The sequence below is a fragment of the Pseudopipra pipra genome, chromosome 3, assembly GCF_036250125.1.
Source record: "Pseudopipra pipra isolate bDixPip1 chromosome 3, bDixPip1.hap1, whole genome shotgun sequence".
Lineage (NCBI taxonomy): Eukaryota > Metazoa > Chordata > Aves > Passeriformes > Pipridae > Pseudopipra > Pseudopipra pipra.
In genome coordinates, this window is record NC_087551.1 from 6211397 (window position 1) to 6226403 (window position 15007).

Below are 15007 nucleotides of genomic sequence, written 5' to 3' on the forward strand. Positions count from 1 at the left end.
AGCCATTCTGTCACACTTACTTCATGAAAAAGTAAATTCACACCAAAGTCTCTATGACGTCATGATGGAATAGCACTTTTATCAGGAAAACAGGTTAACACTGTTCCTTTAGCTTTTCCAATAACAAGGCCACTTTCAAATGTGCGTATGTACAAATATAATCTTCAATTTTTCACTCACCACACCATGAAGTGCCCACACAATCATTTAATGCCGCCTGTCAGAGCAGTTTTAATGGCTGTGACAGCACAGATTCTTTGCTTCAACATTTCTGAAGTGCTGTGGGACAGTTCATTTTATCACCCCATGAGTGTATCACTGAGGATCCAGCCTGGTTACTTCAGCACAAACTATTTCAAGACTGGTGCATTTCCCCTGCAACCTGGAAAGCCCCTGTTTTGTATTATTTACAGAACTGTATCAAAATATCTTCAACTACGGGACAACTTTGATGTCACAATTAAAAAACCACACAGAGATGACAGCATCTCGATGTATGCTGTAGTATAACAGTGAAAATGAACTCAGGCTATTAAAAAAAATTTATTTCTTTTCCATGAAAGATTGGTACTACAATCAATATAACCATTTCATGAGTCAAGTATGTCTGTTATAGGCAGGCACAACATTACAAAACAGGCAAGTACAATGCCCAGTTAAGCGAATACAGTCGGAATATCTATTCATCCACTATTTCTGAAAACAGAATTATCAAATATCCACCAGGGAAAAAGATGAACTATCTTAACTTCTCTTTGGCATACTTATCAGGACAATGAATGAATTACAAAAGTCTTCTATTGCTGCCAGTGCTGTGAAGGAAAAAGGACTTCAGTGGAAGGCTGTACGTCAGAACTCACTTTCAGGACTCGTGGCAAACACCATTTCAGCTGCCAACGCTTCACGAGGCAGACAAGGATTACATTGTTTTAAAACTGCAGTTTTGTTGAAGGTATCAAAAGAGTTACAGTAAATTTATGCACAGTACATACATATTACACACAGTTATATAAATACCCATGCTGTGGGCTGGACTTGAGGAAGTTGCTTTACCCAACACCAAAGCTCAGTCCCAGCCCTCCCAGCAGCCACTGAATACACATTGCACTTCGCATCCAGTAATATGTTCATTTCTGTACCTCTCTTAAAAATAGATTTAAAACAGAAGCGAAGAATAATATCCAATCTTTCCATAAACTTTGTTTTCTTATTTACACTGTAATATTCCATTATACATAAAGACTGCATTACACATTATCTTCATATAGCTTTTTGTAATACATACAGCTTGGAGCTATTAACATCTTAGTTTGGGAACAAGAGATATGACCTATAAGACTATTTAAAAAAAAACAATTTGAGCCTTAATTTTGCTCTAGTTTGTTTCACTGAAACCACTTCTTTGAACAGAAAAAAAAAAATCCTCCTTATTGGGGAGGAAAAAAAAAAACAACTCATGGTTAAACTACTCCGGATTTCCTTAAACCACTAAAACCTTAGAAGCCATAATCATTTTTTTGCATAATTACAGAGCCACTTCAAAGGCCTGTAACTTTTAAACTCAGAACATGTATGACAATTGTGACCATATCCTGAAATTAAATAATTATTTTTTTTTAAACTTTCGGTTATTTTTCAAACATAAACCAATGAAAACACAGTTGTTGATCATACATGATCTGTGCACAACTGGGGAGAGTTCCTATTTTATTAGGGGAAAAAATGAACATGCACACACCCCCATTCACAGAGTGAGAACATAAACTACAGCAGCACTTGTCTCAAGTTATGGTGCACGTGGTTGCAATACGGAGTATAAAACAAGAGCAGAATTTCCAACATCTGTTAAAACACAAAAACCAACCCCTTATTGTACAAAAAGTCATTCACATTCTTTGCAATGAAGTGAGGAATCAGCTGCTCTCTGGACTCTCCAGCCTGCAAACTCCTCCTTCTATTGCCACGGACTGTCCTGCCACAGCTCCGGGAGGAAGCCTTGAAATGTGAGTCTGTGGAAAAGTCAAGAGAGTATTAATGACTGAGAAGAGGCAAAATTATGCAGGGCAAAGTAATAAGTATTGAATAACTAAGCTCTTCCATCACTGAAGTCTGAGGACAAACTACGAAGCAACTTGAAGAGCTGCAAACAACTCAGTTTGCTTTTCTATTCTCTTTGCATTGATGTTTAACATACACAAAAAAGGACCATGACAGATGCATAGAAGAGGTAAACTGGATGACCCAGTGCACTGAAAGTAGAAAGGAGTATCTATAATGAACACAAAAGAATAATTCTGGCATTTAATGGTTTATAAGTTTGTTCCTTAGGGATATTCAGAAGAGTTTAGTACAGAAATACACCTAACAGAAACCTTGGACACAAACTAAATAAACTAACACTTCAGAGCATAAGGCAACTGCAATCATCAGGATGGAAAGAGGAAACTTCCCTGCATAAAATACCTACTTGTCCTCCTCAAAACCTTCAAATACTTCCTGTTACCAACTATCAAATGAATCAACCCAAAAAACAATTGTGTTTCTGCCAATAGGCATCTTTTTTTCATGAAGAAATTTTAAAAGCCTTTGAGGTGGCTCTGGAGCATTTTAGCCAGAAAGTGGGCACGTGTGTCTGTGTACACAAAACTTCAGCTTAAAACTCAGTTGTAACTCAGTGAGTTTTATTACTGAGGGGCAAAAGCACCCACCTATGAAAAGGTACTTTGACTCATGGTTAAAAGTAATGAGTTTTTTATCCCCCTTGCAAATGCTTTTACACTGTGAAAACTGCTCATGTTACATTAAATTAGGAACTAGAAATGATTCCTACTATGGTATAAAGCTCACAGCAGAGAAGTTACTGGCATTTAGAAATTACAGCTTCCTGGAAGTGCAGCCCACCACATATTTAAGTGTTTGTACACACATTATCCCGTTTAAAAGATTTAAATATTGCAAAACGTGTACTTTGCAATGAGGAAATGGCTTCTGACAAGAAGCAGAGATGGAAAAGTTCAGTAAGAATAACTTACTAATGAGCAGAAAGTGATTTAAAACTGTAACCACAGTTCATTGCATTGAAGAGGCACTTTGTGTCTCAGAGGCAGCTTCTTTTAATTCCTTTCTTGATAAGGGTATCCTGGTGTCTGTTCTTAGGTGGTCTTGTTTTCAGTTAAATTACACAGTGAGATTTAATTAAAAACATTTCAATGTTTTTATTTTACTGCTAAAACTTTGATCTCTGGCCTTTCTGCTTGATATATGAACATCTTCCTACTTTCAGAACAATTTCAGTTACAACTGTGATTTACCACTACAAGAAGAAAAGACTCTCTTCTTTCCCCCAAAATGTAACTGACAATTTTTTGTAAATGTTATTTCATAAATTTAAAGGAAAAAAAAAAAAAGGAAGAAAATCAAGTGGAAGAAGGGTATTGTTTATTTTTATGACTGACAGAACCAAGACATGTTTCCAGGTCTGTGAATATTTCTAAATGAGAAGTGGGACAGGATGACAGTATAAAAGCAGCAATGTTTGATGGGCACACTATCAAGTTTCCTCAGAGGAAGAATGCTACCCATTTGTTTAGTGAGATACTGCAATTAAAGCAAACCGATAAGTTAATCCTAGTAAGTTTCTGAGCAAGGAAAGGAAAATACATAAGAGAGGATAAGCAGGTAGTCACTATCTATCAATGCATTAGCAAGCAGTTCTGCTTAAATAGCTGTCCAAAACACAACTCCTATACAAAACCCCATTTCCTACAAAAGGAAAAACATGTTTCCCACACAAAAGACCCCAAACCACCATACACCAGCATCTGTACACTTGCATTTACAGAAACACCCAACCGCATCTAACAGAACCTTTCTTAAAGCCTTTACTTGCATCCTGTTTCTTTGCATACTTTATGCAATGGAGTAAATACAGATGCTGGTTTACACTGACTACTTTTTATTACTTTCACCCATGGCTGCCTTATGTAGAACAAAAAAGAGGCAGATCTAAGATGATAGTGTTTAAAATATGTTACTTAATAAGTAATTTGAAAGGATAACACTGCCATGTCAAGACAACTTCAGAAAACTCCTGAGTGAATTCTTACAATTATATCTCCCTTGTTCTTAACCATAAGAACAAACTTCAGTAAACAAAAAGAAACATCAAAGAACACTTAATATTTTTAAATTAACCACAGAGCTTATTTGTACAGTTTGTTACATTTTTATATCCCAACATCATATTTTACATTGAGTCCAGATTGTATAGTCAATTAAGTTTAGATTTTAAAAACATAAAAATAAAAAAGCAAACAAAAAAGAACAACAATGGAAAGGTTTTAATTGAACTCGATTAGTGTGTCAGCTTTACAAGTTGAATTGACCCACACCTGGAAGAAATTGTGCCTGGGAGCACCAAAAAAGGAAAATAAATGGTTTTCCTAAATTAATACTCCACTCAGGTTCAGGGAAGCCTCTCTTTGGGGAAACCATACGCCAAGGAAAGGTAGATTAGGAATGATGGGGCCATCCACACCTTCAGCTCCACAAACAGGTTTTACTGCCCCAAGAATATTCTGATTTGATTTGCTTTCCCAGAGAAAAGTGAGGTTGGTGAGGGGCAGTAGGAGCTGAGGTACCAACAGCTGGGTCACCAGTCATTCATCCCAGATTTTTGCTGCAGCTTAAAGAAGGAACCCCGTGCCTACAGTTCCAAAGGAAAAAAAGTCAAATGCTGGATGAAACATTTGATTTTGCTTCCCACCCCTCCATAAAGCACAAACAAGCTCACCAACCTTCAGACACTGATTCTTGCTCCGTGTCCTTGCCTTCCAAACTCACGGTGCTTCGCTCTTTCCCTCCTAACCAAACCAAAATCATGGAGTCACCAAACCCAAGTGCTGCAGGCCCTGGAATGTTACTCTCTCTCAGTGCCTTTTGATGCAACACTGCAAAGTTCCCATGACCCTTCAAGTCCAAAACTAAGAGGTCTTTCTGCCCTGGAATAAATGTTAACTGTTACATATTTTCATCGTGAACATTTGATCTACTTTTCCAGTTACTTATTTTTTGTGTACCTTTTTTTTTTTTTAATAAATAAATACTACAAGTTGTGCCAAGACTTACTTCATGTCTCATATACAAGGATTCTGAAACAACCTTGAGATCAACTAATATCAAAAAGATATTTTTTTTAAAAAAAGATCTAGTCTCCTCCTTTTATTCACATAAAATATTAGTTTGTCACAACAACTTTGGGTGGTTTTCTTTCATTAAAAGCATAAATACAAAGCAAAATGAATATAAAATTCAAGCCAAAAGACAGACAGTGCTGCATGAGAAAGCTGAAGTCAATCAAACACTGCCAAGAGGACAGAGTACAACTACCAGATGGCAGCACATTCAGTTCTTAAGCAAATCTAGGGAGTATTTCATGTGTTTAGCTCTCTTATTACATGCTCAGGATGTGCTTTAGACAGAATAATTTATAAAACAAACTTTTTCCATTCATTACACTATTGAGATGAAATAATGAAAGACCAAGGACATCATATCCTTAAGGAAATTGCTTTCTACAACTCTGCTCCTTAAAAAAAGAGTATCACCAAACCCATATATTCTTTAGAAATCTGGAGCTTTCTAGCTGGGTACACTCTTCCACCATGAGAACCATCTGGCCATACATTCTCAATTTATTTTCTAAGCAGTAACAGCCCATTTTGGCAGCAGCTCTGCTGCTCTGTCTCCTGGGAAGCTCCTCTCCAACCTAGTTTGTGTGTACACCTGTAGTGTGACAGGAGAAGGTGCCCTGCAAAACACTGGAAACTGCTGCTACCTCAATATCCCATGTGCAACTCCTTTGGTGAAATCTCAATAAAGAAATAAAGGGGAAAAAATAAAAAGAGAGGCTCCAGAATATTGCCCTTCTTGGCAAATGACAGAAAGACACACTGATGGGGCGTTTCTGGCTGTCAGGCACTGAAAATACTGATTCTACATACAGGTTGCTCATGAAGTTAATGGTTTTCCAAGCTCAGACTCGTTCTCTGTGTTAAGTATATTACTATAAACTATTTATATATCCAACCAAATCACTTATACATGTATTAAGACAGTCTAAAGCCACAAACCAACCCACCGTCTGTTCAGCTCAGTGTCCCAGGGTTTTGTAGAGGTGTTCTAAAATACTGTTGTGTATCTTCAAATGTGATTTGTACCCTGAACTGCAGGTGCCAAGTCAGGCTATTGCACTAATATTTGCATAGCTGGATATACAGTCCCATCTCCCCTGCTCCATTCTAAAACACATCAGCCAGATACAAGGACAGTTCTAGAACTACTGCTTTTATGCAAGAACTCAATCCAAAAAAATGAACCTATCTTCTCATCTCAGAGGCCAGAATTTCCACCAAGGTCTACGAGCCAAACATTTTAACTGGCATCTCAGCACTGAAGGTTATTTCCAATAAATAGAAAAACCTTATTTTTATGAGAGAACTGGATGCTCCACTGTATGCACAGAGTTCTTTTCAAACAAAAATTTCTGACTGATTCCCCAGTCTCCAGACAAGAGTGCAGATTAAGGAAAATTAGGTATAACAGTGACATATATTTTCCTGTCTCATGAAGTTAAAAGACTGTCTCTGTAGTCTGAAATGAATGACTGAATTATTTGACTTTGTATTTCTGTTCACCAAACAGGCTCAGTAAATTTTTCCACTCATTTTCAAATTAGAATTAGGATTCTTCCAAGATGTGTTTCTTCACCCAACTAGCACTGGATAACTGCTCTTCTCCTGACAAAGGGCTTTCACAGACCTTTCAGTCACAAAGCAAAATACAGAAGCTCATCCTGAAACCAGTGTTTGTCACATGTATCACCTCAAACACAGAGGGAAGGACTCGTGCTAAATTTTTCAGCATCAGTAAAGCTGAATAAATCTGATGACAACACCTGACATCTCCACAGGAAAAATGAATTGGAAATGGTCTCCCTGTCCACCATGTTTCCTCATACTGGAAAGTGAAATGAACTGTCAAAGATAAAAGTTTCTGTTTGCATATGGCAACCACAACATCTGGTGTGGACAGCATCTGCTGCTGATGGATGTTTTCAAACACAGCAAAATGCAACACTCTCCACTACTGTTACACCATGTCCTGCAAAGTAACTTGAATTTGGCTCATTAGAAAATGGAAAGCATGGCACATGTAGCTTTGCATTATTAAAACCTGCCATAACATAAAGCTTAGCAATTCATGCTGTAAGAACTGTGTATCTGCCAGAGAGAGATTTAAACTGGCAACTGGATTGGATTACGTTCAATATTGCAACTAGATTTTCAGAAATTCACTGTCTAGGTCATCTAGCTGTTAGAAAAACTAAAACCTATGAGGCTGAACTACAAGGATATCTCAAAAGTATTGCAACGTTTAAAATAATTGCAAAAGTTTGCATCACTTATACACAGATCATAGAGCAAAGTTATGTATATTAAGAAATATAGTGAGTTGACAAATTATTTCAAATACCTGCACTTTGCTGGTATTGAGATTGGACCTTTTACTGGAAAAAAAGCACTCTGACTTCAAATGCTAAAGAAAACACTGCGGAAGTGCCTATTTTCAAGCAAAAATATCAGCCACCACACAGAGAGCCACTACTCTCAATCACCATGGCAAGACACTTGTGAGATCAGGAAAAAATAAGTATCCTGGTCACTTAGACTTTCTGCACACAGAATATTGCAGGACTCGAGCAAACAAATACTGTGCAGACCCTGCCCGAGCTTAAAAGGGCTCCTGCTGGGTTATGCAGAGATACACAACATTAAATAAAAAAAAAAGGCTGCCCACCCATGGGCAGAACATCCAAGAGATGCAGGTGGCATGAGAACTCACATTGCAGGCACACATTGCACTGTCATTTGAGACTGAAGGACTTGTTTTCCTTTGCAGCATCCTCCACTGGGCAGCAGACAAGGAACAGTAAGACATGAAGACTATGTCACCGAGAAGAGTCAATTAACTTATGCAACCTACCCACTAATACTCCTTCCTTCCCATTCCCTATTTACATTTAAAATCACATTATGGTGAGTTCAAGGGATTATTTCTTCCCAAATTACATGGCAAACCCTGGCACCGAGTGATTATGAAGCTGGTTGTGCCAAGAGGGATGACAAGAACAAAAGAATCCAGCTGAACCAGCAAGGACATGCCTTGATCAGCTGCTTGTGGCAGTGATGTAAGGGCTCAAGGGCATGAAAATCTGAGGAAAGCCAATGGGACATCCACTATGCAGGTGATAAAGATGACACTGCCAGAGTTATCAGTGGTGGAGGAGCTGAAATACTTCCAGCATCAAGGAAAAATAATAAGCCATGCGACGAGAGGTGACTGTGTCAGCAAAAAGGTGCCAACTTAGTTCATCTGGCAAGTCTCCACGGGATTTTTAAAGTAACATTCAACCCAAGCATTTTAATCCAACGGGAAATGGTGACTTTTCCAGGCAACTGGCTTTCCAAAGAAATAGACTGGACACCTTTCCAAAAAGTGGAAACTGCAGGCTCAGCCATTTGATGCTGGTGAGTTATCATTCAGGCTGCCTGGGTTGTAGGTGACTGCCCAGCTGCAGAACCCAATCTTCCCTAAACTGGGAGGAAACAAACCCCTGTTGCGAGGATACTTCCAAATCAGTACTTAGGAGAGTTCACAGTGTTAAAATCCAGAAGCACCAGCAGGTCAGGATGTACAAACCACTTCAAGTCTCCCATTCCACTTTCCTGTCCCTCTGTTCTTTTGAGGAGTTGCTGAGAGTTAACTGGCCGAGTGTGTCTCCACATCTTGAGCACACCAGTGTCTGCAGGTGAGCTGGTATCCAGCTTGTAAGTATTTGTCTTGTAAGAAAGGCATCCTGCCTCTCCACAGTCTTCATCTGGGGTTGAGAACCACCATTTGCTGGCTTCTATTATGAATTACATTAACCTCCCATACCCAAAGAACCACACTATAAAGCAGGATACTTTTGTCCTTAGTATGTACCCCTTTATATAATTAAGATTCTAATATTAGTCTAATTAATAGCAGTAGACACTAAAAAACCTTCTCACTTTCTAAAAGTCTTGCTTTTGTTTTCATGTGCATTAAATTAAACCAGTCCAAAATCAGCCACTGTGACAACCCCTCAATTTAAGAATAAAACTCAAGTCCTAGACTGATGAAAGAAATAAAACCTGAAGCTCTTTACCACCCTAGAAAAACAGGAAAGCAAACGTTTCCTTACAAGTTGCTGCCTGATCATTTTGTTATGGTCCTCATAAACAAGTGATATTTTATACTTTTATGGATTCTTATCCCATTATTCTTTCATGGCAAGCACTCAAAATTAACTGTACCAAAACAGTTACTCTATGAAAGAACAGATTTTTTTTTTTTTCACTTGCAATACATTGTGTTCTATTTCAAGCCCAGTTTTCCATCTATAACTTAGTCCTAGCTGTAGCAGAACAAAATTCCAGCTTTTATGACAGAAGACTTTTTTTGATCAATAGAAGTCAGCAGCAAAAGCGTTTGTGGTTTTTCTCTGGAAAGCATTTGTGGCCACAGACTCAAAGGAGGAAGAAAGGGAGGAGGATTAACTCTTCAATGAAGGTCAAAAACATAATTTAAAAGTGAACCAAGAAGAGCAGCTGTGTCTGTCAGCACAATCAGGATTACCAGCTGGAGAATTTACCAGCAGTATGAAAACAATGCACACCAGATGTCAAATGTTGCAACTGTGAGTAGGGAAACATCTCTGGGCATGGCACTGTCATGCTAGTGCTCATTACCAGACAGATTTCATATTTAGCATTTGGTTATTAATTAGACAGACACTACCAGGAAGAAAAAATAACATTTTGAGCCTCACAGTGTAAGCCAGAGGCAGGTGTGCACACTGGAAACATTTAACATCTCATGGTTCTTCTTTAACTGCAAACACAAGACAATGATTTTAAAAACCAACTAGCCAATACTAGAACATCCGCAGCTGAGCTTGCTTTAGTTTCTCTCAGTTCAATCTGAACTTTAAGCTTCAGTTTGGGCTTTTTTCAATTAAATCTGAAATAAATATTAAGAAAAGAAGTAAAATCACACTCTCTTCCATTAATAGTTATCTGGAAAGAACTGTACATAAGTTATGAATGCAAATACTTCACTAACACCTCTACCAGCACTTCCTTCACCAGCTGCTTGTTATCTTTGTTTTTATGGGGCATTCTTAGCTTTTTTTCCTACACATTTAACTCCAGGAGGATGAACTCATACATTCCCAGTGCTTCAAACAGTGTGTTACACCATTTTTTATTGTTTAAAATATCTGATGTAGATTTCCTGCTTTCGTACATTCTTTGATTACCTTGCTTGCATACTCCTTCATATTTGTCTCTCAAATTAAACACAGAAAATAGAGGGGGAAAAAAAAGAAAAATAAGAGAAAGAGAGAGAAGGGCTGGGGTTTTGTAGTTCTCTCCCCCTCCATGGCTGATGACTAAACTTTCTTCTTCAGCAGATACTTCTTCCAGCTCATTCCCCCTTCCTCTAACTAGTTCTGAACTCTTCATTCTCAGTCTTGAATGATTATGGCTGCACATGTATAAATGTCTACAGAAACTATGATTCTGTCTTTGCTTACAGCTTCCTCCACGTCCATTCTCATTGTCCAAACACCTCTCCCAAATGCTCTACTTTCTACACTGCAGTACCTTTTTCTCCCTTCAATGCTCCATTTCCAGGAATAGATGGCTTATCCACTTACTTAATCCCCACTCCTTGATCTTGATGTTAAGGAATTTTCCAGTTTCCATTGCTAGATTAGAGTTTAACATATTATTTCCTTCGTTAAAAATAAATTATCAGGCCCCAAGAAACTGAAAACATGGATGCTAATGTCCACATTATTTATCATAGAGGCTATTCTGGGAATTGTTTGAAGTTTGTTTTACAACTTCCTTGATGGGATGGTGCAATTGCTTTATCTGAAGGAAGACATGCCCACAGAAAAATACAGTACCACCCTAAATAGCCAGTAAAACTGAATCAAGCTGGATAAAGTTATTCAAATACAATTACTGTCAGTAGAGGGAATGGACATGTGTTTGTGACACCTTATCCTGAATAAAACATATGTTAGCATAGGGTTGTTAACTGCTGCAATTAAAAAAAAAAAGGAATTAGAAATGCCCAATCAATTGATGCATTTAACTGCTTATGCACCCATTACTTTTCCCACTCTATTAAAGATAGAATTTTTTTATATATCTCATTATTATTAATTCAAATTCTCCTTAGTTTCTGCACTCTTTCTAATCTATTAAAACCTCATAGCTTACCTTAGCTTTGCCGTCCTGTGCAGACATATATCCTACACACATGCTCTCTGTTGTATGGCTCCACAGAAATTCCACTATAAAGGAAAATGCAAGAATTCACAAAAAATGCCTTGGATTAAAATATAAGACGTAATTTAACAAGATTGGAATCTTGAGGAACAAATACAGCTTAAAATATCTCTTGGGAAAGGACAGAAAGCAGACTTGAAGAATGAAAACTACTTACCAGAATAATTCAATCTCATAAGAAACAGCTATCAAACAAACCAGATTTTCCTCCACTATCTGCAGTCACACACTGCAGAACCAATACCCAGAATGAGAATGTTACTTCAACGATCTGGAGCCTCCAAGATGAGAAACTGGACTAATTTCTAAAATAGGTGCCTGTTCCAACCGCAAAGTAAAAGCTGATATAATTTTCATTTGCTTGCCTTGAACCCAGACAAAAGCACACCAAACCAGCAGAAACCCAGATGGCCTACAAGGATTCTGTAGAATTGACACACTGTGAACAGAATAGCCAGTTACAAGCTTTTTTTTTTTTCACAGAACTGAGCACAAATATATACACAGTATATAACTACCAATGGCTAAATGGAGATTTGTGGTTTAGCTGCACAAGTAAGATACAGGAAAACATGCAGAAGTAGTCAAGCCTGCAATATGGGAGCTGAAGGTATAAAGCAGGCAGGAAAGACATCTGGTGAAAGCCAAACTATCCTGCAGAAAAAGCAGGAGAGGCATCTGAGGGAAGCAGAGCAACACTACACAATAAGTAAGAAAGATTCCTGGCAAAATTAGAGCAAGACCTGGATCCAAAAGTATCCTGAAGTACAACAGCACATGCAATCACCCCCTTCCTTTGTGGAGAGCTTAAGGAGCACCAAAGGTAAGAGAGGAAAAGAAAGATGGAGAAGAAACAAGATCATTTTGATTTTGTCTTCCCCATCAAAGCACTCTCAGATCTGATCACGTGGACCTCCAGCACCAGCCATACAGCCTCAGGTCTCTGGGACTGCACTCATAGCTAAATTAGGATTATAAATTAACAAACTGTTGGTTAAAGACCAACTGTTGTGTTTGCAGTGATAATGAATCACTGCTCACATGTGTTGTTAATGCCTGTTAATGCAGTGAGGTGTTGTCCAGAAGTCTGAAAGCGGCCTGATTTATCAATTATTTAACAGTCCATTCCAGTGATCTTTAATTCCCTGACACATACAGAGTTGTCTTTTCACACACACATACTCCTACTCGGCTGCAACACAAATTCAGAGTAAAAGCACATTATTCATACGTTCAGCTCTCGGTCACTGGAAGCTTTATAAATTGCCACATGGTTTTCTTGGTCATTTTTCTCTGTGTTCATTAAATACATAATTTGGAAGGGGGAAAAAGAAAGAACAGTTGATCAGAATTCAGGGCATTACCCAGAATTCTGTAAAAGGTTTAAAAACTGCACTGAAATATAAATTCCTCCTCTGGATTACAAGAGTGTCTTACATGAATTACACAGGATGTCATGAATAGACATTTCCACATATTTCTTTTGAGAGTGACTGCAAAAAGCATCATTAGATGGGTTTAAAACTCTTACTCCTTCCTATTCCTCATGTTCCCTTAAGATGGCTGGGGAAGGTCACAGTGTGCTGAGCACACTCCTGCTTTGAACCACCTCTCCTTGCATAGCAATTAACCCCCAGTAGGGGATCAAAGTTTAGACTTGAAGATTCTGACAGACATGCAGATACCATCATAAAAGAAAAATGAACTTCACTGAGGTTTGGGCTTTGCTCCCCCGTAATGGATTCAGGGCTGGTATCACCAAAGGTTAGTCAAAAGCTTTCAGACAGGGAAACATATTTAGTGCAATGGAAGGGCATTCAGTGGGGCCAACCTCTCCCTGACACCCTGAAGGGTCAACTGTCAGTGAAAGCATTTATTTTTTGGAGACAAATTTAATCTTATCATTCAGTTTTGAAGAGATGAGGAATGGGTCTGCCTTTGATAACTCTAGATATAGTATTCTACAATTTTAATAATTTTCTCCTTCTCTATTATGCACCAAAGGTATCCTGTATGAGCCATGGTTATTGTTAGCTATTACAAGCAGTGGAACTACAATGAAAATTATAAATTACGTGTGAAATGTCTTCAGGTAAGTATATTTTCAACCATTTAATAAATCATTTCCTTGCAATTTGTTTCAATATTAAAAAAAAAGAAATAAAAAATATGATCCCTGTAACAAAGACATGAGATTTCCTTATTCTGTACACCAAATTTTTTAGTATTGACCAACTTCTTTTCAGTACAAGCAAAATAAATACTACATATGTTTAGTTGTGCATTAACTCAGGAAATGTCTGTGGTACAGAAAAAATACTGTGCTACAGTTTACCTGAATCCTATTTCAGTGGAAAGAAAACGAAGAATCAATGGATAAATAGTCTTTACTTATGATGTACCACGTATGGGGATTTTCTTCATTAATTTTTGAGGAAAAAATGCCAATTAATAGAACATGTTTTCTTACGTGAATGACGAACATTAAATGAATAGAAAAAAATTCTCTCACTTCCAAACGTAAGAAACTGAAGGTTAAGTTGATCTTGTTTGTTCTGACTTAAACTTGTATTTTCATTTTCTTAACTCTTTTTTAATGGCAGAATTTAATGTTGCAGGATGCTTTTCCACTAGATTGATGTCACAGTTGGGTAAATAATAATAAAGCAGAGTATTATACAAAGGAAAAACACTGAAATTCTGGTTACAGAACACAAATATATATTAGACAGGTCGATGTGACCCAACAGCATGACCAGACACACATGCCCACATCTGAGGAGCACCACAGGAAAGGAGATGGCACAAGTGTCAGCCTGAAGTAATTCAGTCCCAAATTCCTTCCCTTAAAGAGGTTTTACTGTCTCTGGGTTGTATTTCTACCCAGCTCTGCTCACAACGTGCAGCCTTTGGGGTTTTTTAGGTGTTTCTCCCATACAAACCACATGGCAGTGTTCTATAATACACTTGTTCTGCTGTAAAGCACTGAGGGAGATGAGGGTTGCATTTCCAGGACAGAAACAGGGCTGAAGGGTTATAAAGTCCTTTTTAACCAGATAGATACTGGTGGAGGCAAAGTACAGTTTCCTGCTGATCCCAATATGAGCAGCAAACACTCCTGGTGGGTGCAAATGCAAACAGTAAACTGTGACTTATCTGAGCAGGTTTTCCTGGGCATTACAAAGGATTTTTAACCATAAAACAACTTCCCTTCCAAATTTTAAGTGTATCCTCCAAATTTTCACATTTTGTCCTGCAAAATGAGGAACGAGGAACTTTTAAGAAAGCCTTTAAACCACTGAGAAGCAGTAAACAGTCATATGTATTACCCCCAGCTAAAAATGCAACTTTTCCTATGAGGAACATATCCTACCTTGCCACAAGCAACTCATTTCTGTGCCACGGTTTTAGAAGGATCCTACAGAATGCTCTGAATCACAAGTCTGCTTAGAAATAACAAGTCAGAAAGAACACTCTTTTCCATGGTTTTAGTAAGATTAGCCTTGTTTGTTCCCTATTTCGCTGTCCAGATTTTTATCATTCCCAGTTCAATTCCTTTTTGT

General features: G+C 37.9%; 1 protein-coding gene across 5 annotated transcripts in view; it reads right to left on the bottom strand.

Annotated features, from left to right (window-relative positions):
• Positions 1–524: 524 nt before the first annotated feature.
• TASP1 (taspase 1) overlaps positions 525–15007 on the bottom strand; it is a 78706-nt gene continuing 64223 nt past the window's right edge. For 4 of the 5 annotated variants that reach the window (XM_064647562.1, XM_064647559.1, XM_064647557.1 and 1 more), the window contains 2 exons: positions 11376–11449; positions 525–2009 (listed from right to left, as the gene is read on the bottom strand). In XM_064647562.1, coding sequence (XP_064503632.1) covers positions 1914–2009; positions 11376–11449 — 170 coding nt within the window. In that variant the 3' untranslated portion in view covers positions 525–1913. Of the gene's footprint in view, positions 2010–4796; positions 4863–11375; positions 11450–15007 lie in introns of all 5 variants that reach the window. The other variant, XM_064647560.1, reaches the window with a different exon arrangement.